Here is a 23,538-nt window from a genome sequence, read left to right as displayed (position 1 = left end):
TTTATTTATAAAATGACTCATACAGGGGCACAGCCTGAAAGACTTGAGCCTGACAGGGCAGGCACAGTGAGGCTGCTGAGGGTGCCTGGAGCTATTGCCAGGGGCTGGTTTTGGATGCAGAGCCCCTTTCTGTGCTGCTTGAGGGACAAGCTCGTGTTCTTACACTGCTGAGTATATGCCAATGAATGCCACCATGCTATGTACAGACTTGGATAAGAACTTTTCCCCTAAATTAGATGGAGGAGATGGAAATGGCTCAGCAAAACAATGCAACTTGAGAAAGGATTCCCCCAGAGCTCGGGAGCAGCTCCAGTGTGGACACGCAGTGAATTATTCAAAGGGCTGCCCCCATTTCTCTGTGCTCTCCTTCCAGGTGAACTAAAATCCAGAGAGGGATAGTGGGACAATAATCTCTTCCCTTTGGTGTTATATTTAGATCATTCCTGCCAGCCACGGTGGGAGAAAGAGCCCAACAGTTCCCAGCAAACACACAATGATGAACATCCAGAGGAAGATCCTGTCAATGACCATTGCAACGTACTTCCAGTCTTCCTTCACCTGGAACACAGAGGGGAGAGGCCAATTATTAACATTTACTGGAGATTAAAATTTATTTTAATAAATAAAACTCTTAGACCTGCTCTCCAAAGTAGGATATTTTTACATAATTCCAGAGATAGGAGGGAGAGGTCTCACTCACACTTAGTGCTCCCATAAAATGACAAAAGTTTATTCCATCAATCACCTGAGAGATTCCCAGACTGCAGGGGTGTGCATGGTAAGTCACAAATCCCTATGGATAACCCCTGGGGATAATTAAGGTCATCTGCACACTCACTTTCTCATTTTCCATCAGCAGCAGCTGTAACTGGGTGTGTAAATGAGCCTGTGATTCAAGCTGGGGCAGCAGGGGGTAAGAAATTACTCGTTTGCCCATGCTCATAAAAAGATTTGTTTACAGATTAACAAAGCCAAGCTCTTTCTGTGAAGGGATTTACAGCTTTGTGTGAATAAACAGGGAAAATGAACCAGCAAATAAAAACCCTCACTCTCCCTTTCCCCTATTTTTGCCTTGCTGTGGGTGAATTTTCCAGCAGTTCTTCTCTGGGGAGGTCCAGTAACATGAGGCAGAAAATGCCTGCTTCATTAAGAAACCAGATATATATATATATATGAAAATCTCTTCTATTACATTGTTACTATTAATTTCTTTCCCAGGAAGAGACCTGAGCAGATGGTAAAGCTCTATTGGATATGACTGTACCCATTATGATTTCCTACAATTTCCCACTTGGTGATTAATAGACCCGAGGGCTGAAATTCAGCACGCTGCCTTGTTCTGTGGGGAAAACATCTCAGCAGGAGCCCACTCAAACCTCCCCAGAGGCTGTGAGTGGTGAAAGGAGAAAGGGACAGCAGAGCTGCCCAAAATGCATTTTCTAAAGGAAGCCAAGCAGGTATGAGTGAAATGCCATTTGCCACAGGTACAGTGGTGCTGCTGAGCTCCTTGGCTCAGTGAGCAGCTTTGTGAGCTGGGAAATGAGGCACACCCTTGAGACCATATTATATTTTCTCTGAACAAAGCATTTTCAATTTCAAGAACACCTGAATGTTGTCAAAAGCATAAGAATGGGTTCAATGTTTTCATTCAGTGGATAGATTTATTCCTTTTAAAACCAGCATTAGTTAAGTCAGCCTTCACTACTGAATAGGCAGAGAAAAACAACCAGCTTCATCCTGCATCTTCTTGGGAAAAATCATGTTACCTTATGATTGTACAGTCCTTTGCACAACCATCTGTAATTAGAGTAAGTAAAAAAAAATATTGACCCTTGAAACCTAAAGGAATTCTCTCATCCAAGCTTCTAGAATTTCCTTGGGTTGTGAACTGTAATTTATTCAGATTTACAAGATCAAGACAGGACAAGGGGAAATGGCTTTAAACTGAAATATAGTATTTTAGATTAGAAATTAGGAAGAAATCATTTACTATGGCACACACCAGCTGTGGCTGCCCCAGCCCTGGAAAGTTCAAGGGCAGGTTGGATGGGGCTCTGCTCGTGGCAGGTGGAATGAAATGAACCTTCCAACCCAATTCTGTGATTCTATAATTTTGTGGTAAGAGCTCAGTGGATAACTCCCTTTTGCTGCATCTATTTTCTGACCTATTCATTGCTTGCTGAGAATTTGAGTCCCTTATGCTTAAAATTCCTCATGAGAAAAGCATCTAAGCAAGTCCTTGGATGATTGTTTTTATGGGATTAATGTCTTATGATGTAACCAATGTATAAAGCAAATCTGAAATTTCCCTCCTGGTGTTCAGCTGGAAAGCTGGATTGAGTAAATAATGCCTCATCCTGGTAAAATAGCTTTCTTTGAATATTTATGCAAGTAAAAATAAGTGCTAGACACATAAAGAAAAGCAACTTGATCAGTTTGTCTCTGAGAAAAGAGGAAAGTGGGGAATGAACAACTTGGACAGGAATTTACTTTCTAATGTAATGGTGTAGGCAGAAATACTGAGCCCATCTTGAAAATGATGGCTGGGAGTGCATCAGATGTTTGTAAAATCAATATCCAGCTTCAGACTGAGAGCACAGAGGGTGAAATTGGAAATTATGGGGAGATAATGAAAAAAAAAAGAAAAAAAAAGAGGATGAGGGAGAGAAAACGATCTGGATTTTGTTGTTTTGTGTTCTGCCACAGTTGTGGCATTTCCTGGTGGTCCAGCAGCACACGTGGAGCCTGATCTGCAGGAGCTCTGACATCCATGCAGCTGCCAACATCTGCCACCACCACTCCTGACCTCTATTTCCATCAGTTTTAAGAAGATCACTCAAAATTATTTTTGGGAAGCAATCAGGGGAAGAAGCAGCTGACTGCCCCACTCCCAAACTGCTGAGGAGTGGGAATGTGCAGCTCCCTGTGGGTCTGAGCCTCAGGACCTGAGTGGAGCATTGGGGTGCCTTGGTGACATCTGATCCCCAGGAACCACAGATTAGAGCAGCCCCAGGTGGTTTTATTGCACTTTGTTATAAATAACCCAGTGAGATTATCCTGCTTCCTCCCCCTCAGCTTTAGTCCTTCCCATTTTATTTTTAAATGCCTTCATAGCAGAGTATTCCACAGATGCACACAGCCACGGACAGAACGACTTCCCAGCTGGTGCTGGTGGTGTCTGGTTATTTTGGCTGATGTGTCACATGGAACTTGTTTTGCCTTTCAGTCTGTAATTAATTTCTAATGGCATTTCCATCATATGCTGGGACAATTCTGCTGTGTGTTTTCCCCAGTGCCCCATTGTGCCTGAATTGTTTGCAGATATCTTTCTGTAACAAACAACTGCCTCTTGCATTTCCCATTTTCTCTTCGCTGGAGCACTTAATTAAATGAGCTATTTACTTTTAATTTAGAAGCACTGCCCCTGTGGCAATGGAGCTTTAGGAAAAAAAACAAAAAAAGCCAAAAAAAAAAAAAAAAAGCCAAAAAAACCCCCAAAAATAAAAACCAAAAAAAGGACAGGAAGTTAAAAGAAGCTCTGTTCTCCTTCTGGGAAGGTGAATGTCTCTGGAAATATTGCCCACAAGACAGTGAGATGTGTCTCAGCAGCTGCACAAGAGGTGCTTGCTGATAGATTTATTGAAGACTTCCATGAAGAAATGCCACAATTTGATTTTAAGATGAAAACAAATTTCTGAGTACTGATTTTTTCCCCCAATAAATTCTCAGTTTATTAGATCAGTTCTGCTCCTCACAGCATATTTCAGTTCCAGAAGATCATTTTCCTTCTTCTTTTTCATTTGCACTGGGTGAAAAAAAGTAGTGCTTTCCTAATTTATGTTACTTGGGTCCAGAGAGAGAAAATAGTGCAGCCCCACAATGGAGTCAGCATTATCCCCTCTGCCTGGAAACTCAAGCTCTGCCTTCTGTGCCAACCACAGCTGCTGTGGAACAGTGGAGAAAGGTCCAGGAGAGCCCAGAACCTGCCCACAGCCCATTGCTGGATGTTTTCCTGGCACCTTTCCTCTCAGCCAGGGCTGGCAGGAGGTTGGGTCAGAAACCAAAGGCTCAAAGTTGTTCCTTTTCTTCTGCTTTTGATGCTTAGTGCTGTAAATAGCTTTCTCCTCAGGATGATCACTTAATTTCAAGAGGGAAGAGCAGCAGAAGGTATCAAAAGAAAATTTGTGGCTTCTGAAGACTGCTTCATTAAAAAAAAAAATAGGAGGAAGGAACCCAAAATATTAATCAAGTCCATTCTTGTTAACACCAACCAACTCAGCAGGGAGAATCATTTGAAATAGGAAGTATTTTGCACCATGAGAAAAAAATTAAGCTAAACTCAACTGACTTCCAAGGGTTTGCTTGTGATTATTGCCAGAGGGAGAGAGCAGAGTTTAATTCCTGACTCCTAATGTGTTTCTGAAATGCTTTACCCTGGCAAGGAGTTCTGGACTGGCAACTAATGAAGATGAGGATTCACAGCCCATCTCTGCCACAGATTTGTTCTGTGACCTTGAGTAGCAAGTTTGTGTTTTGGCTGCAACTCCTCAACATAAGGAATTAACAGTTCCTTCCTCAAAGGGGATGCTGTGAAACGAAATCCATTCAAAAACAGAGTCCCTTAACTATGATACCAAAGAGTACCAAAGAGTACAGAAATGGACAGTAGTACTTCAGCTTTTCTTGCTGCTGCTCAGTGCTGTGGAAAATGCAAGTAAAAGACACTCTGCATGTTCAGGAAATCTAGTATAAACACATTATGCTTGCACTGATTCTAAATCTTAAGAAATTTAACCTGTAGACAAAGCTAAAAATCACCTTTTGCATATGCATCTGCCCAGGAAAAGGTAGGTAAGATTTTTCCTTAATAAGATTACTAACTTCAGTTTATCTTGTGCCTCCCTTCATTATGGCCATCATTACTAGCACACAGTATCCACAGTCCTGCAGGGAAGAGCTACAAAATCTGTGAAAGGATGTGGCATTTGTTATGTGCATCACTACCTCCATAAAAGAATTAAATAAATCCTTTCAGCCTCTACTCCCTTTATCTCTAACCATATTTACCCCCACAGAATAAGCAGGAAATTTATTCCCCCACCTCCCAGCACAGAGCCAACTGCTCTGTGAAGTCCACTAATGAGGAATCACATCAGGATAATGAGCTGAGCTGAACAGACCCTGCAGTATCCCCACACTACTACAGCTTCCCACACCCACAGCCTACATGGGCAGTTTGCTTTCCTGGGCTCCACAGCCAGTGATTAATAAAAAGCAGAGAGTGTGAATTCCCCATTTGTCAGTGGCTTAAATAAGGAATAAATCTCTGTTCCTGTGAGATGGCTGCAGTTTTTTGAGTCTCTCACAAACCCTACTCCTTCTTTGCTGCCTACCAACAACTTGACTCCTATTTTCTGCTGGAGAACCCATTGTTCTAGAGCAGCCCTGAGCATGACCTGGTTGTGCTGGTTCCTTGACCCTTATTCCAAGGACATCTCCAGCTGTGCCCACAGTGGCCAAAACCCACAACTGAGCTATGGCTGAGCCTGCCTTGACATGCACACCTTCTGCACAGCTCAAGGCTTGCTGTAGCTCCCTCAGCAGCTCATTTTTGACTTTCTGAAGCAGAGCAGGCCCTGTTGGAATACTCACTGAGAAATCAGCATCCTCTGCCCGCAGGTGGTCTGCGATGTAGTGAACCCCTTCCACTGCCAGCTTCAGGGCCGGGGACATCAGCACGAGGTGCTGCTCTTTGGTGCCGTGGCTCTTGCTGCCCTGGGCTGCTGTGCCAGCTGCCACCCCCTTTTTGCACTTGCACTTGCACTGGGGGGGCCTGTGCTGGGGCTGCTCCCCGTTGAGGCGGCAGCGCAGGGAGGCTGGGGAGCCGCTGGAGTGGCCATTGGTCTGGGAGGAGTCCTCCTGCAGGTAGCAGTACTGGATGCTCCGGGACCTGCAGCGGATGGTCCCCTCCTCGCCCTTGCTGGGGCTGTACATCTGCTGCACGCTCAGCGACCTGCCTTTCAAGACAGAGGAGGGCTGGGGGTGGCAGGGAGGCTGTGGAGAGGAGCAGGTCACCTGTGCGGGGTCTGGGTGCAGCCCTGAGTACTGCCCAGAGGGGGACTTGAGCACGGGCTGGGGCTTGGCTGGCTCCTCGAGGTGGGCACAGAAGGAGGAGGTGGGTGATGGCTCATTGCTCTGGGGGCTGGGTGAGGATGAGGTAGTGAAGTTGGGCTCTACATCCATCTCGGACCAGAGCCTCGGCGCGTTGGTTATTTTGTGCATGGACTCGATGAGCTTCTTGCAGTTGTCCTTCACTGTGGAGGGACGTTTCATGAACAGGATCCGAGGCACCACGTCCAGAAAAACCCTCCTGACCCAGTCTGGCATGGTGTGCGTGCGGGGGGAGCGGTGGTGCACGTTGAGCACGAAGACAGTGATGATGATAGACAAGGTAACGAAAATCATGGTGAACAGCAAGTACTCCCCAATCAGAGGGATGACCAGGGAGGTGGATGGGATGATCTCCGTGATGAGCAGCAGGAACACAGTGAGGGACAGTAGCACGGAGATGCACAGGGTTATCTTCTCTCCACACTCAGAGGGCAGGTAGAAGACCAGGACGGTCAGGCAGGAGATGAGCAGGCAGGGGATGATCAGGTTGATGGTGTAGAACAGCGGCAGCCTCCGGATAATGAAGGAATAAGTTATATCAGGGTAGATCTCTGTGCAGCACTCGTACTTCTTGCTGTTGTAGTTGCCCACGGCGTTGATGATGACCCACTCCCCGCTCTCCCAGTAGTCCAGCTGGTCCACGTGGCTGTGCATGCTCACCAGGTCTATCTTGGCTTTGTCATAGGTCCAGGAGCCAAACTTCATCGTGCAGTTTTGCTGGTCAAAGGGGAAGAAGGTGACATCGATGCTGCAGGAGCTTTTATAGATAGCAGGGGGCATCCACTTGATTCTCCCGTCATAGAAGAGGTGAGCCTTGGTCAGGTGGGTGACTGCAAAGTCTCCATCAGCACTGGGGACAGATGGAAGATAAAAAAAGGCTCAGACTTCTCTAGGACATGTCAACTCTGTTAAAGAAATAGGACATTTAGTGCCTGGCTTCCAAAACCTCAGAGATGCACATCATGTTCAAACACTGGATCCATCTATTCTGCCCAGTGGATTTCGAGCTCTTGGCTTACACAAGCCCTGGAATTCATGCCCATGTCAGCCTTTCCCTGGCATAAGCCAGTTCCTTGGTGTGATTGTATGCAGGTTTTCCCCAAAGGTGTCCCAGATGTGCTCTGGAATGGGTTGAGTTTGTTTTGGAGGTGGGGGGAAGTGCTATCACATAGTGTAGCTGTTGGCTCTGCAGAATTATTTGTGACAGCTGCTAAAAATGAAAATGTTGGGTAATCACCCAGCCTTTCACATGAAAAACAGCAAGAACATCCTATTAATAGGAATAGTGAACATTAATCTTTTGATTTTCCCATCAGGAAGAGAATTGGCTTTTGTGGTGTCTTCTCACAGGAACTCTTAACCAGATAACAGCTCAGGAGTTTGTACTAGGATTGCATGAATAAATTGTATTTTCCAGACTTTTGGAGGAAGAACCTGAGTTACAAACAGCAGCACTGCCAGACAAAAGGCAGGCTGTGCAGGGGAAGAGAGCTTTGCTAAAACCTTGAGATGAATTATTCAGGCTGATATAGATAGAAAGCTTTCTGTTCCTGCCCAGTGCTTCCTGCTGGAGCCAGCCCAGCCTGCAACCACATTCCCAAAATCCCCGGGCTCTGCTGTGCTGCTTCATCCCCCAGATGTGCCCTGACAGCAGCCAGGCAGTGACAGGAGCCTGCCTCTCCTCCTCACCAGCAGCAGGATCATCAACACACGGGTGATCCAGCAGAGCCCAAGCTGCAGAAAGCACAAGAACTTTCTAAATTCATTTCTTTAGGAGACCATTCATTTACAAGCAAAATTGAAAATAAAATAAATTTTTTAAAAAAATGACTTTTTGATAGTTTCATAGAATCATGGAATGGTTTGGGTTGGAAAGGACCTTAAAAACCATCTGATTTCAACTCCCTGCCATGGAAGTTTCTATTTTTTCCCTTCCACTAGACCAGGTTGCATCAATCCCCATCCAATCTGGCCATGAACAATTCCAGGGATGAGACAGCCACAGCTTCTCTGGGCAGCTAGTGCCAGGGCCTCACAACTCACATCACATATTTCCCCTTCCCTGTGAAACATCCTAAAAATGAGACTGGTGCAGTGTTGGGAAATAGTGGCAGGATCTGGCACTTGCTGAGCTGCCTTGGCTAACATAGTTTCTGGGCACAGATGGAAACATCCCCAATCCTCAGGATCACAGCTCAGATGTCCTTGAGACAATTTTCTATCTTGCTTGAATTAATGGAAAAATAAACTCAGAATTCTTGTGTGGTGAAGAACCAGGTTTTACTAACTCTTCTTTGTGCTCTTTAGGGCAGATTTTGGAAAAGCCAAAATAACACAAAAGGACATAGTGTCACCTCTAAACTGGATTTTTCTCTAAAGATTTAAAACACTTTAAAAAAGTGGGAACTCCATACAAGACTCTCACAAAGGGATTAAGACAAAATCAGCACCTTGATCTACTCTGAAGCAAAGAAACCTGAGACACTGTACAATCCATCCAGCTCCTGTCTTACCTCTTCTTTCTTAAATCTATTTTACACTCCAGAACATGTGATTTGGATGAAAACCACCTTTATTTTTTTTTTTTCTTCCTGGGTTTTGCCAGGAGCACAGTAAAACCAGATTGAGACATGAAACATGCTCAGCAAGTGACAGTCCAGTGCTTGCTGCTCTTGGAGGTTTTCTTTTTAAATCTCAATAGGAATATGGAATCTGATTCTGCATTTAATGATATCTCCGAGGCATGATTAAATTGCTCATTAATGGAGCAATACTTTTAATTGGATCTTATTAGAGAAAAGGGATTATGAGCACCCACTATGAGTGTTTCCCTTCTTAGGTAGAGCAGCATGTAAGTGGATAAGCAACACAGGTGTGCATTTTTCTTTTGAAAACTCTTGGAAAAAAATCCACTAAACTCTTGCTAAAATGGCATCCAGGAATGATAACAATCCATGTAACTGTGTTTCATTCCCAGAAATGCCTTCCCTGGCAGTTTTTCAGTTTCTGTGTGATCACCACACTCCTCCAAGTGTAGATGGAACCATAGTGATGCTGCAGATCTTGTGTAAATCTGGAAATTATCTGCTTTTTAAAGAGGAACATATTTTTTGATAGCTCACATAACAAACCCAGCTTCATCCTGGGTCCTCTTTGGCTCACAATTTTTTACAAATAACACTGGCACTGCCTTCCAGGCTGGATTTTGCCTGCAGTACCATGGCAGGAGTGAAAGCAGCTGCAGAACATCTCTTTGGGTTTAGTCAGTTATTGACTTTGAGGAGCCATAAAACACCCTGGATGCTCCTGCCTCACCAGCCTACCAGGACTGTGAAGGAATTCCTGACTTTACTCAGTGTGTTTGGACTTCTCATTGCAGCTCAATGCAGAGGGATTTGTAAGCAGGGTAAATCAGCCATGCTGTGTACAGAGAGTATATCCCAGCCAGCCACATCATGCAAAGGCAGTGTTACCATTTGTCTCACCCTTCATGCATACATATATTTTTGCCTCCTTCCCCAAGATTTCCACCCACACTGGACCTTCAAGCACATGTTTAGTGAACTGGCAGCTGTGCCTGCTGGCACCCTGCCCATGCAGGGGAGCCTGGAGAGATTCTCTCTCCTGAGTGAGTGAGGGATTCTGCTCCTCTCCACATCAGAGAGGAAGCAAACAAGGTCACCTGGCTGCTGAGTACCTTCCAAAGTCTTTCCCCAATCTCCTCAAGGGATGAAGGTGAGACAAGCAACTGCCAACACAGTCTGGAGCTGGGAGATTGGGGAGAGCCTGTGCTCTTTTGGACAGCTTTGCTGTGGGAAATCCCATTCCTGCTCCTACAGCCCTGACTGCACCACGTGAATATTGCCTCAGACAGGAGACCTGATGTGGTGGGACACAGAAAATCTGCAGTCATTCCTTTGGAGCAGTAGCACATTCTCATCTCTCTCAGTGAAGACCACGGTGTTGTGACAGTTGTCATGAAATTCCATTTGGAAGAAGGCGTGAGTGCAAGGCAAATATCACAAGAATGGAGAATTCAGACAGTCAGGCTCTCCTGGTTACTCTGACCTGACAGCTTTAAAAATATGTCAGTAACAAAGGACTGGAGCTCTTATATTTCTATGTCAAACACAGCAGTGCACACCAAGAAAGAGAGAAGACAATTACTGATTTTGCTCCCAAGGAAAAAGCTGCTGTGGGCTGCAGCCTTTGATTTCTCATTTTGAGAATAAAGGCTGCTCTTCTAAATCTCCAAAATTTATAAGGGTTTAAGGATGGCATTGCTTTATTGACATCTACCAGCCATGCTCCACTAAAAAGCTCTGCTGACAGAGAATTTTTATTTTCTTTTGCCACTTTCTATTTTCCTGCAGTTGAGAGATACACCATCTCACAAAATTAAGTGTTTTCAGAATGCATGGAAAAGAGGCACACATTTATTTTAATTTCTGATGATGCAATTTAAATCCAAACAAACCTTTAAAAGCCTGAAAATTATCTATACACATATATGGATACAATAGAATGTCCTCATTAAAAGCATTTTTTCATCAAAGAGCAGTAACAAAGAAAAATTGTGGTATTAAGAGCCTGCACCCTTTTGGTACACATTAAAGAAATGCTTCTGGAATATTCAGATTAAAATTCTCTTCAAAGGCAAACCAGAAAATATTTTGTTTAACTGCTGTTTTGTGCTACCAAATGATAACTCAAATGCACAGCTTGGAAGGCACCTCTGGAACTGCCTCCTGCCCAAAGCAGGTCAGCTGTGAGAGCAGCAGGACCTTACCTGGCTGGGGCTTTAGATATCTCCAGGGTCTTGGCAGCTTGGGTACAAAATCCTTGGGTGCCCAGGGAGAGATGTGTGTGCACTGATGGGGTTTCTTCCAGTCACATCCCAGCTTTTGCAGGTTTAGGTGTTTAGAGAGCAGCAGTAACCAAAGATGATGTGATTGCTGCTCAGCAAAACAGGCACCACTCTCAGCACAGGCTGTGCTCACCTTGGGATGAGCACAGGTGCCCCAGGAGGCTCTGGCTGTGCTGGATTGGGGCATTTTTGTTCTGATCCTCCCCTTTGCCAAGGATCCTCACCAGCACAAGGCAAAGCTCTTGCTCTGTCCTTGGCAGAGTGGTAGGAGAAGCCCTTGGGTGTGAGCAGAGCAGCAGCCCAGGCAGGAGGGGCATCCCTCCTGCAGATTTCCTTCTATCAGCTCCTGTGGGGCTGGGGAGAGCTTGGCAGCAAACCTCAAAGCATCTGATAATATCCCTCTCCAGAAAAACAACCACTGAACCTTCCAGAAGAATCAGGAGAGCTGAAGGGTGAATTGGTGATTTTTTTTTGGTCTGTTATAAATACAGCTGGTGCACAATGATGAGGTCTGTGCCAATGCACACAAAGAAAAATGTCAAGCGTGTTTCCAATTTTAAAGGTTGCACTGGGGCATCTTTTGGTATTTCTCTTCCAAAGAGCTTTGGGATGAGTCATGAAACCAGTGTTACTCCATAAATCTAACTGGTTGCAAACATCACAGTACAGTTCATGAGAACAAGCTGCTACAGTACTTTTCAAAAGAACTCTTTGCTTTTCCGTGATTTTCAAAAGCTGCCTGACAAATGATCTTCTTACCCAGTCCAGTAATCCCTTTGTGTCCATTTTATCACTGCATTAATTCCTCAAGATATTTCCTACCCCTAATTACAGAAATTTGTATTTGATTTTCCTTCACATCTGATTTTTTTTTTTTTTTTTGGTAACTGTAGAGTCTAAGGCAGGGATTACTTTCTGGAACAGTTAACCCCAGAAAACACCAAGAAAAGAGAAACTTCAGAATTCTCAATATTCCCAGTAGCTTCTCCCAGGTTTTACAATAACCAGGCTGGAGAAGACAAATGCTGTGAGAATATCATGGTTATCCAGCTTAAAAACCAGCATTGGGCTCAAGGACATGGGCTTGGATTGCCCTGGGCAGCCTTTGGCAGCTGCAGCACCTGGATTTAAACCTGTGCCTTCAGGGGTTTCTCCTCTGCAGGAAAACAAACAAAAAAAACCACCAAAAAAATCTCCCCACCTCAAACAAAAAATGCAATCCCCAAGAGCTTATTTCCTCATTAGAGAAAAAAAAATACAATTAGTTTTTTACATTTCAAATAAACAAAGAAAAACTAAAATGTGCTTCAAGCCATTCATGAATGGAAAAACACATCGATGCAGAGGATTAGATAATTCATTTAGAAATGATTTGGTGGTGCCTGAAGAGCCTTTACAACCTGAGATAAGGAACAGCCTGGTTTTTTGGCAAAGAGGTGACTTTTTCACTTCACTATGAACTCATATGCCTCTGTTTTACATATGTTATGTCACATCCAGTAGAAACTATTTGCAGAGTCTTGGAACTTATCTCATCAAGCCTGAAAATTCAACAGCATATTAATTTCCCTGTAGGATATTAATTTGGTTTCAGATTCCTTATGAATGTTGACAACTACATTTAGTCTCTAGGCCAAACCAGCTGAATTTACTGATTTAATTTGGGTCTCTAGAGTGGGTAAATGGAATGTTTTTTACAATAATGAGCCAAGATATGAGAGTAACCTCACAACAGAGGGTTAGGTTTCCTTAAAGATGTAAATCTGAAATCAATAGAAATTTTACCATTTCTCTATATAGCCCAAGATGAAAACAGAAGAGGTATTTGTATAATCTTTCCTAAAGGAGTCCATCCCAAACAGAAATATCATAAAGAGCATACTTTAAGCAATAATTAACTCACACTAAACAGCCTGAAGACAGCAAAAGGTCAGTGTGGCCTCTCTTCCACCAAGGTTTCTTTGCACATTCTCTTCTCTCAGAGACCCAGAACCATGTGCAGCTGTGTTAAATCCCCTCTAAATCATACACACATGTGTGTAAAATATGAGATGGACTCCTTGCTAGCATCACCATGGCTCATCACTATCACCTCCAGCTGAGATGCTCACCAGGACAAGCCCTGGCTGGGAATGCAGTTGGTGAAATTCCCTGCAGAAGAGCCTCCCCTTGGTGTCCCATCACTCTGAAATTTTGCCTTGCATTTGCCCTGCAACCCCTCAAAAATGTGCAACCTGATGAAGATACTGACTGCAGCTCCAGATGTGTTTGGTAGGAAGTTAGGTGGAAGAGAGAAGAACATCTCAGGGCAGAAAACATTTTACATAAGAACAAAGGGAAATACAGTAGTGAAGACATATGGAATTAGTGGAAACCCACAAATGCCTGGTGCCCAGCTTACATCCATGTTTAATTAATGGATAAAGAAACCAGTTAAAAATGCATGATAGACTCATGACAACCACCAGACTAATGCATGATTATTAATGCTAAATATGCATCAAGGGAGGGGAGCAGCTTGGATTTGGGAGCTGGGGCACGAGATGTCCCTGTCAGCAGGTCCCAGGACAGTCAGATTTGCCCCTGCAAGACAGACAATAAGGTGGGCAGGACTGAAAGACTCTCACTGCCCACAAGAGGTTGAGAAGGATTCTGGAGTAGCTGCTGTGGCCAGATCAGAGCCCTGGAGTCCTTGTAGAGACTCCAGTGTCAGCAACAGTGAGCTACAGCAAGAGGGCAGGGGCAGGAGACAAAGGCTGCCCAACCCAAGGTCTGGGTGTCCTGGACATCTGGAGGACTTCTTCAGCATGAACCCCAAAATGCCCAGAGACCTAAAGGATACCAAGGTCTCCTGGAGTCTTCCTCATGCCTGGAAGTGTTCAAGGTAAGGTTGTGCAGGGTTTGAGCATCCTGGTCTGGTGGAAAGTGTCCTTGCCATAGCAGGGGGTGGGATGTGATGTTTAAGATCTTTTTCATCCCAAACCATTCTGTTATTGTGTGATTCCTTATTTCCAAGCTCCTCCTTGCATGGACCCTCCTCATCAACCATACTGAGCCAAGGGAGAGGAAGCAGAGGTGACACATCATGCTCTTCTGTGCCAGTGGCTCCAGCAAAAGGATGGTTTGATGCACAAAGATCGAGTGGGGATTTGTGCCACATCATTTCCTTTGGCACCACAGTCTACCACAACCACCAGAAGCTCCAAAAATAATCCTTGCCATTGTCATTAATTAAACAATGAGAATGACAAAGACTTTTTTTCTTTTTGGCTGCCAAGTGAGGCACTTGAGATGCAATACTCATGCTCAGAGTGTGTCCCTGGAGGGCAGGAAGGTCCAAGTGCCACTGAATGACTCATTTCCATTGGGCTAATCTCTGAAAGGTGCTCAGTGAGGATGCAGTGATTTCCAAGAGGTTTGCAATCACTAAACCCCACTGAGGATCAGGAATGAGCTAATGGGAAAGACAACAGCCCCTGTAGTCTCCAAAGCTCACAATCCCCTGGGCAGATTCCAGCTTTACCCATTTATTTTGGTTTTTAAACAGAAGCAAAATCATATCAAGCTATAACCAGGCAACTGTTTGTTAAAACCAAGCCTGGCTGCAGCTGTGAGGGTTTTCTCTGAGTGTCAGCCACATGCAAAGATGCTTTTCTTTGATGCCTGCAGCCAAGTGTTTTCTCTGGGGGTTTTCTATGCTGGGGTGGGGGACTGGGATATCTGACATCCTGGGAGACTGGAGAGCTGTGCTGGGGGCTCCAGGGAGAAATGCTGCACTTGGGCAGCATTTCTGAATATCAACAGGCTCCAAAGGAAAGAAAGAAAACCACAAGCTGCTCCCTAGGAAGTGTCCATACAGGGACAGATTCCAAGCACCTCCAATGAGGAACAAATACCAATTTAGAAATCATTCCAGAATGGTATTTAGCTGACCTGAAACCCCTGTTTATAGGCACACAAGCCTGACATGTTTCAGCATATTTTCCTCATTTAAGCCCATCCTCAGTAATTGGCTTTTCAGTTGATGGTGATGAATTAGGGGAGAGCTCCTGGGTGAAATGAAATTGAAGAGGACTGAAAGCTCAAATCCAGCTTAATTGTGCATCTGACATGTGAAGAGAAAACAATACCTGGCATCCCCCAACAAAACTGGCTGCCCAGAGGAAGGATCATTAGGAGAGCAAAGTCCTTGTGATCAATGCCAGTCATGTCATTTAAGGCATATTATAGAATCTACATGAACTCCAACCACAGAGACCAAAACGAAGTGGAATAACTGCAGAAAACATTTTAACCTCCTGAGGAGAGAAAATTTGCAAGGATGAGTTCACCCTCTGGTCACAGAGCTCACACTCACTTGTTGTAAAGGACAATGTCTGGCCTCCAGATGAGCTCTGAGGGGATCCTGATGGATGTGACATTTTCATATTCCTGGGGGTCCCAGCGCAGCTTGTAGTCGTGCCACTCCTGCCAAAAATGAGGTGGTTACAAAGCTGGGAGAGTTCAGAAAAAAAAAAAAAACAACAAAAAACCAAAAAAATAAACATAGAAAAACATGTATTTGGGGGCACCCACCTGTTTCACCCACACATTCGTGGTCATCATTTGATTTTTCTCATCCTGAAATGCAAGATCAGATATTGGTTACAGGAGCAGATTAAGAGGCTGAAAGAACCATTTTAATTTCCCTTAATTGTATTTCATTTATGTAATTAGAAATCACCTCTGCAATAAATGTAAGTTCTGTCTTGGAAATAAAAAGCAGATGTTTCTGTCATTTGACATGGGACAGGGCACAGCTGTCTGATACCACTGAACAGCTGAGCCTGCACCTAAGAAATCCTGTGAGCAGATGGACTGGAATTTATTGGGATTTTACTCAGTGCTGATGGGTTCAGCCTGGGATGATGATTCCAGGTAGAGGAAAAAGCTCCCCAGCCTGCCTTTGAGCTGAGCACTGAAGGGAGGGAGGGATGGATATAAAACCTTTACTCACACACGTGGGGTGGATTCCAGGGCTCAGCTTCATCTGCAAGGGTGCTGTCCTGTGAAACATTACCCATGGGCACAATTCTGGAAACAGGAAGCTCAGCAGCATTTTTCCTTCTATCAAATACATGAACTTGTGGCATTATTGATTGGGATTTCTGAATAAACCCCAGTTGCTCTGCTGACATGGAATTTTTGAGCTGCCTGGTGTATTTCCATTGATGGGTAGACTTTTTCCCAACTCTCTGCACAAATAGTGTGGAAAGGTGGGACTGTAGATACATATTTAAATAATGCTTAGCATTTATACTGCTGGCAGCACTGCAGTAGAGTTAATTACTGTTTGCTGCTTGTCTTTTGTGCCCTCTGTAAGTAACTCAGATGAATTATGTGGGGCAGATCCCAGTGATGGTCTGACTGAAGTGTCCCACCAGAGTTCAGGGTTTATTTGTGTGGGGTTTTTTTACCTCTTGCCTTGTTTGGCATCAAACCCAGCTGAGCTGGCAAGGCTCAGTTGACAGTAAACTGCTCATCATTAACCTTGCTCTTGTGGCAGCTCAGGATTGATTGTGAACATTAAAATCCGGGAAGTTTGGGGGAAGCTCTGACTCTTCCTCCTCCTCCCTGAGCCTCCTCATTGCTGTTGTGGCACCAGATGTAAAACCTAAGCAGAGTTTCTCCTCTGGGGTTAGGGACCAGAAGCACATGGAGGAAGGAGGAATACAAAAACACTCCAGTGAGAAACAAAGGGAGAGAAAATACCCAGCTTCCTCTTTGGGTGCCAATGGGAGATGAAGAATGCCATGACCTGGACCAATCCTTGAGAACATGCTTCTCTTACCACTTTGCAATTCAAGCCCCTGAGGGTCTCCACCTCCACAGCCCCTGCACTGGGCATCCAGCTGCTGCCTTTTCCTGGAATTCTCCCCCCTGGAACCACGCATTGGAGGAAGTTGCTGCCCATCACCACACCATCCTCCTGACCCAAGTGAAGCACAGCTCCAGTGCCACGGCATTATCTGAGAGGGGTTTGCAATGTGCTAATGACCAAGCTGCTCCACAGCTGGCACAGCTGGATGCTCCTCATGGAGCCAGCCCAGAGGACAGAGGTGACCCCACAGCCATGGGGTGCTGCACTACCTGGCCCCTTCTCTCCAGGTGAACACCTGAGGTCCTGCACAGAGTCCAAGTGTGTCTCTCTGCTCCTGGACACATATTTGATCTGTCTCCCCTTATTTCTGGTCTCAGAAAACCCTCAGCCATCCAGGGTGAGGTAAGGACATGCAGGAATGTAGAGCTCCCCATTGATTTCTGTTCCCCTGCTCCCAGCTTTTGTCAGCAGGAGCTGGGCTTTGAATACAGCTCTGATTTCCCTTTCAGACTCCTTGTCGTTGGGAGCTGAGCATTGTGTCTAACAATTGCAGCAGGGTTTGCACCAAAACTGTCACTGTCTGGAAGGGGGAGAGGAGCTGAAGAGCCCCAGTGGTGGCAGGAGTGTCACCAGCCACAGACTGGGCAGGAAAGGTAAGAGATCTCTTCCAGCCATGCCCACAGGTCCTGGCACAGCTCTGCCTGTGAGCTGCACTTCTAACCACTGACATGGTTTTAAGAAAATTAATTTTTCTTAAGTAAACTGGGAAAGCACTGTGGAGCAGGTGTATTGATCCCCTTCTTCGACTATTCAGCAGCTGAATAATGGAAAGTCTCTCTCATGCCTCCACAGTCACTAATGTCTCATCTTTAGTCTTATCAATTATTCAGATGAGAACCATGCAACTTCAACATTAGCAACTGCAAACAGCCCTGGATCCCTCAGGATGATGTAAGAGTGAGGGGAATGGGAGAGCATTGCTGTGCTGCAAAGCTGGAAGTGATGGCTTCTGCATGAGGAGATGAGACTCTCCAGCAACTGGTGTCTTTGATTCCTCACCTCCTGAACCATCTCAGCTCTTCCCTTTTCATGTCAAAAGTTTGATTTCAAAATATAAAACTGTGTGCATAGTCATCTGTGATTGTCCCACACCAGTAATGTCTTTAGGTTGTATTATTCTTTACATTATCAGAGAAATCACTGAATGGTTTGTATTGGAAGAGGCTTTAAAGCTCATCCAGTTCCAACCCTCTCCAACACCTCCTACTAGACCAGGCTGATCAAAGCCTCATCCAGCCTGGCTGGGCCATTATCACCCCTTTCATTCTGCCACATGACTACAGCAAAAAGTGACAGGGAGCCCCTCTTCTGAAAAATAGGGAGGTCAGACAAGAAGGCCCTTAAAGGTCCCTTCCACCCAAACTGTTCAATGAAAACCAGCCCAGTACCTGCTCAAGGAGTGTACAGCTGCACAGACACTGTCCTGGAAGTGCCACATGCAAATAGGGACAGGAAGGAGGAGAATGCAGGAGCAGGATCTGCACAAGCTCTAAAGCCTGTGTCTGGCATCTGCAGCCCTGCAGGAACCTCCTTTGTCCAACACTTGACCCCAACACACTGCCAGAATAATCCCATAAATCCTGTTTCAGCACACATCAGTCTGCATGCACACCACTCTGTTTAGTACAGTTTGCACATATGTGACTTCCATCTGAGCAAACATTCAGAAAGAATTTTCTTGTTAATAATCTGCCAGATTAGCTAAAAACCCTCAAAACTTTCATTTGCAGAAACCTCTTCAGGTAATCTCTCTTCCCAAGGTGTGCAGAGCACTGTCCTTATTAGCTTGTGCAAATTAGTGTGTTAATGATCACGGCTCAAATTCCAAATTAGGTATTTGATTTATTCTTTTGCCAGAATTCTCTGGCATTTTTGCCAGCAGCTCCACCACCCTGCTGTGATCACTCCCATGGGTTTTGATAGGGAATTTGGGATTTTGCCTGTAGTAAATGAAGAGTAAAGGGTGCACTTTGATGATCAGCTGCTCACACGACTCACCAGGTCTGCCTGCACCATCTCTCCTCTCAGCTGAGGGCAGAGCCTTCCCAACCCAACCCTGGACCAGCCAGTGAAGCCCACATGCTCCAGCAGCCTCTCCTGGGCCCAGCCTGGCTGCTCCTGTCCTCTGTGGCACGAAGAGGTGGCACTTACCACGTCGATGAGCTGGGCGATGGAGAGCCCGAAGCGCACCAGCACCACGTCCGAGATGTTGGCCACGGGACGCGACCACTTGTTGTAACCAGAGAAGAGTTTCTTCAGCAGCCTCTCCTCGGCGTGGGCTCGGGTCTCCACGTGGCCAAAGGCTGTGGGCAAGGAAGGGAACACCTGCAGCTCCAAGGGCTGGCACAGCTGGAGCCTGCTCCAGAGGGAAATCCAGCGAACCGCGGCGATGGGGACACACAGGAGGGTGATGCTGCTCAGCTGGTTTGTCTCCCCTCTATCCCTGACATTGCCAGGTGTTCCTCACTCTATTCACCCACTGTTACAGAGCAGGATTGCTCTGAAGGAAGTGGGGGAACAAGTAATACCATTTAGAAAATACCACATGAGCCATTCTTCCCTGAATCTGGTCTAATTTTTATGGCCACCTGGTCTAACTTTTATGGTCACTTTGTAGCAAGTTTCTAGCATTGGAGTCTGCAAGCAGGGAAGAGGGATGCTAGAAGGGCAAGCCAAAAAAGGAAAAAGTAGCCTCCTGCTGGGAGATAGGGATTTTAGATCAGATTTACAGATAAAAAAATTAACATTATATGTATCAGAAAAAAAGGCAGACTGAAATTCAGCTCTTTAACCTGCTTAGTGGATATTTCACAAAAACAACAGGAGAAGGAAGAAGATGGTGGAGAACACAAGTTGGATAACACAGTTTTGCTCAGGCATAACTTTAAAAGTTGGAGGCTGCAAGGAGCAGCCCTGACCCCACACACAGGCTCCAGGAGCTGTCAGAGGTGCCTGGTGTTTTTTAAAAATTAAATCCACGTTTCATCCAGGGGCTGTCGGAGGAGCTGCACTCCTATACCAGCCCCCCGACAGAGGGGAGAGGGAGCCGGGGGCTGTCCCCACGTCCCCGTGGAATATGGCTTCTATTTAGTCTGTAGCTGCCCTGGATTATACAAAGGGAAGCATTAGCTGAGCGCTGGCTGTGCTCTCCCCAGCCGGAGCCGGAGCCTCGAGACACATTAACACACTTTACCCGGGGAAGAAAAGCCCAGGCAAGAAGCAGGATGCTGAGCCCCTGCTCAGCGTTCCCCCTCCTGTCCCCTTCCCACCGTGCCTTTAACCCTTTCTCCATCAAATCAGACATGGAGCAGAAAATAAAGGCTGCTCAGCAGAGGCTGGTGGTCAGGGGACCAGAAATGATGGGGCAGAAGGGTGGAGGAATCGGGGAAATTCCCTGGTCTCTGCAAGGTGTCTTTGAGAGGGATAAGGAGGGAAAGAGATAAAGAGTGGAGCAGGGGGAGAAGAGCTGTCTCAAACTTACCGGGGAAAATGCTGGCACACAGCAGGAGGAGAAGGTTTCCCTTAGGCACGAGAAATCCCATCGTGGAGCAGAGCTTTAGTGTGCAGAGTCTCCCGGCAGGGCAACTTTTCCACTCTGAGTCTCTGGATCCTCCAGGTTCATTCCCCTAAACTCCTTCCACTCTCTCTCCTTCTGGGAAGGAATAGCAGCTGGTGCTTTGTTGTTTGTTTGGTTTGTTTTTTTTCCTCTTCTCTCTTCCAGTTCTTCCTCCTCGAGGGATGCTCTTCCTCCTCGAGGGATGCTCTTCCTCCTCGAGGGATGCTCTTTGCTGGGACGCTGCTGCTGGTTCACTCACAAGTGATGTGCAGGGGCTGCTGTGAGAGCCTGGGGTGCCCAGCCTCCTCCTGCTGCTCCTCTCCCCTTTCCTACCAGGCTGCTGCTTTATTTGCTGCTGCTGCTGCTGCTTTCAGCCTTCCCCCAGCCCTTGGGGCAGCCTTGGCTCGGGTTTTGCTGCTGATGGGCCACGGATGATGCCTCAGAGTGAGCACAGTGTGTTTGTATATTTAATGTAGTCAGACCTGCCCACCTCCTGCTTAGGAGGAGGAGGAGGAGCAGGAGAGAATCCCTGAGCTCCAGCAAACAGGCTGCAGGGAGGAAAACTTTTGCAGGAGAAATAAAAGGGGGAGATGCAGAGCCCAGCTGCAGCCAGAGGTGGATGTGGGGCCAGATGGGATCTTTATAGCACCGGAAGCCCAAACAGTTCTTAATTAACGAAAGCTGTCTCTTTAATCTCGTCCAACTGCTTTTCAAAATCACTCCAGTGTAATCAGACTGAGATATTTCTGGCTTGGGCACGTATCTTTGCTATCAATAATTACTGGAGTGATGAACCTGCCCGTGAGAACAGGGTCTGCTGTGCTTGGTGCTGCACAAACACGGAGTACAAATACAAATATCAGTGTCTGCCCACAGGAAATGTTGCAAACCAGGGGTGAGACCGAGACAAGGTCACCTGAATTTATCTATATGTTAAATGTACCTTAAATACATCACAAAACACTCCGCTGAAGTCCTGAAAATTTGTTGGAGGAAAGGATAACTCCTTGTGTTAGCAAGGAATTATCACTCCAGCCCTTCATCTCACATCCCTGATTCCTTGCATGGGAGACATGGAGTGGAGCTCTCCCCTTTTCATTTCAAAACTAGCTTTGATATTAACACAATTACTTCTACACGGATAGCAAATGGATTTAATTTTCAGGCAGGGGTAATGTTGCCAGCTGCAAAATTAGTCAGAGTCTGTTCTAATAATATTAGCTACATATTTTATGTATAATAATTTCCCTACTCCCAAAGCGTCTCGAATATCTTCCAATATAATAGATTGCTCACTACAAATGGGGAGGATTAAAGTCACAAGAGAAATTAGGTCTGTAGTGAGATTATAAATAACAGTGTAGTACTAAACTCGACTTGTTTTTCTTATCTCATCTCCTCTTCAACTATTGTGACAAATCACACTTTATGGATTCCTGTACAGTTGCCTGCTTTGCTTTCAGAGTCCTGACCCTCCCTGAGCACCTGTGATATGCTATAAAAATCTGTAGTGCTCATTCCAGGGAACCATCCAGCATTAATTTAATAAGCAGCAGATGTGAGATCAAATTAACTCAGTATGAAGCGTGGGAAACATCCTGAGAGCCAGGTCCTGTGCAGCTCTGAGCACCTCCAGCAAACAGGGGAGCAGAGGGGCAGTCACTCCTCACCAGGGGTGAAACAGTATCACTCTGTCACCTACTGCAGCCACACATCCCCAAAAGAGCTACAAAAAACCTCCCAGCATTTCTTTAAACACCTTGTCTCTGTGGCATATGAGGTGTGCAGGTTCTTGCACTCCTCATTATGTCCAGCCCTGCTCATTTCTGACCCAGCAGAATTCAATGAGGGAATCCAGGGTTTCTGCCCATCCAGCCACAAGCACCAAACACAACAGACAAGTAGAGGGGAATAGGATTTCTGGGGCTGTTTCTCAGCAAGGCTGGTGCTCTGCACAGGTCACATACTGAGCAGCCAGACCCAAGGGATGCAAGATCAACTATTCCCTTTTGAAAACCTTGGCCATAAATAATACAAGTATCCTTGACTACAGTCCCTCCTGTGCAGAACTGATTCAAATCCCATGGACAAACCCCATCCATCTTCACCTTGCCTGGCTTTCCCTGCTGGCAAGCAAACACTGCCTTTAGATTAACCCTATAAATTATTTTGATTAAAAAAGGATTTCCTTCTTTTGGAAATTAATTGTAAATCACTATATCCTATGAGTGAAATGTTTATCCCTCACCTCACTGGCCATGTGGGGAATGAGCATATTTTACAGTGGTTTCTGTGCCTTGAAGTGACCTTGTTAAATCTCACTGCCAGTTTCTTTCTGCATCATTGGGCCATAACAAAATTTCCATCAGCTCCTGTGTGTATTTGGAAGGTGATGACTTCCACTGGTACATGTGCAAGGGACTCTGACTGGAACAAAAGATGCCATTTAAAGGCCCTAATGATTTTTTTATAGAAAGCTGCAACTGCAGCCTGATTTCCAGGGACCCAGCTCTGAGTCTCCTTATTTTTATTATTTTCCTTTGTCCAACAAAGACATGGATAATTTGGGTGATCCAGATGTTCACAAAAGCTGATTGAAACATCCCAGCTATTGAAGATTCTAGACTGAACAAAACAGAAACAAGGCTATGTTTCCCCAGGGTTTCCAGTGAAATCTCAGACTTGTCCTTGGAAAAAGGGCAAGGCAGCAACAAGCTCAGTTTTGAGCCATTTAGTGGAATTCCATGATTTTGCAAGCATGTGGTAAATCTTGACTGTGCCTTCTTGCATTCTGCACTCCTGAAAAATCTCTTGTCTACTTTAACCCTTTCTCAAATAATTTTTATTCTATAAAAGGCACTGGCAGGAGCAGATTGAAGGTCCCTGAGAGGAATGCCTGCACATAAACTGTGCCTAAGCCCCCTCTCCTGCCATCACTCATTCAACATTGAAAAAATTCACTGCTCAAGGAGGCAGAAGCAGCTGCACTGCCAGGGCTTCCTAGGATTGCACATTTCCTTTGGA

General features: G+C 45.5%; 1 protein-coding gene across 1 annotated transcript; it reads right to left on the bottom strand.

The window, feature by feature from the left end:
* Positions 1 to 21,089, bottom strand: CHRNA4 (cholinergic receptor nicotinic alpha 4 subunit). Its single transcript, XM_079321764.1, has 6 exons — positions 20,440 to 21,089; positions 19,110 to 19,261; positions 15,614 to 15,658; positions 15,396 to 15,505; positions 5,653 to 7,021; positions 1 to 558 (listed from the first exon to the last, which is right to left on the bottom strand). The coding sequence occupies exons 1-6, from the start codon at positions 20,498 to 20,500 to the stop codon at positions 433 to 435; spliced, it is 1,863 nt and encodes a 620-aa protein (XP_079177890.1). The 5' UTR covers positions 20,501 to 21,089; the 3' UTR covers positions 1 to 432.
* Positions 21,090 to 23,538: the final 2,449 nt, after the last annotated feature.

This window comes from Erithacus rubecula (assembly GCF_903797595.1).
Source record: "Erithacus rubecula genome assembly, chromosome: 18".
Lineage (NCBI taxonomy): Eukaryota > Metazoa > Chordata > Aves > Passeriformes > Muscicapidae > Erithacus > Erithacus rubecula.
The sequence above is the reverse complement of the archived record's forward strand: the minus strand, read 5'-3'. Positions and strand labels throughout refer to the sequence as shown.

Excerpts from the sequence above, each read along its gene's own strand:
- CHRNA4 (XM_079321764.1), bottom strand. The coding sequence starts at position 20,500 with ATGGGATTTCTCGTGCCTAAGGGAAACCTTCTCCTCCTGCTGTGTGCC. Across the intron at positions 19,262-20,439 it reads GTGTGCCAGCATTTTCCCCG|CCTTTGGCCACGTGGAGACC; the intron begins GTAAGTTTGAGA and ends CCTTGCCCACAG. Across the intron at positions 15,506-15,613 it reads CGAATGTGTGGGTGAAACAG|GAGTGGCACGACTACAAGCT; the intron begins GTGGGTGCCCCC and ends CATTTTTGGCAG.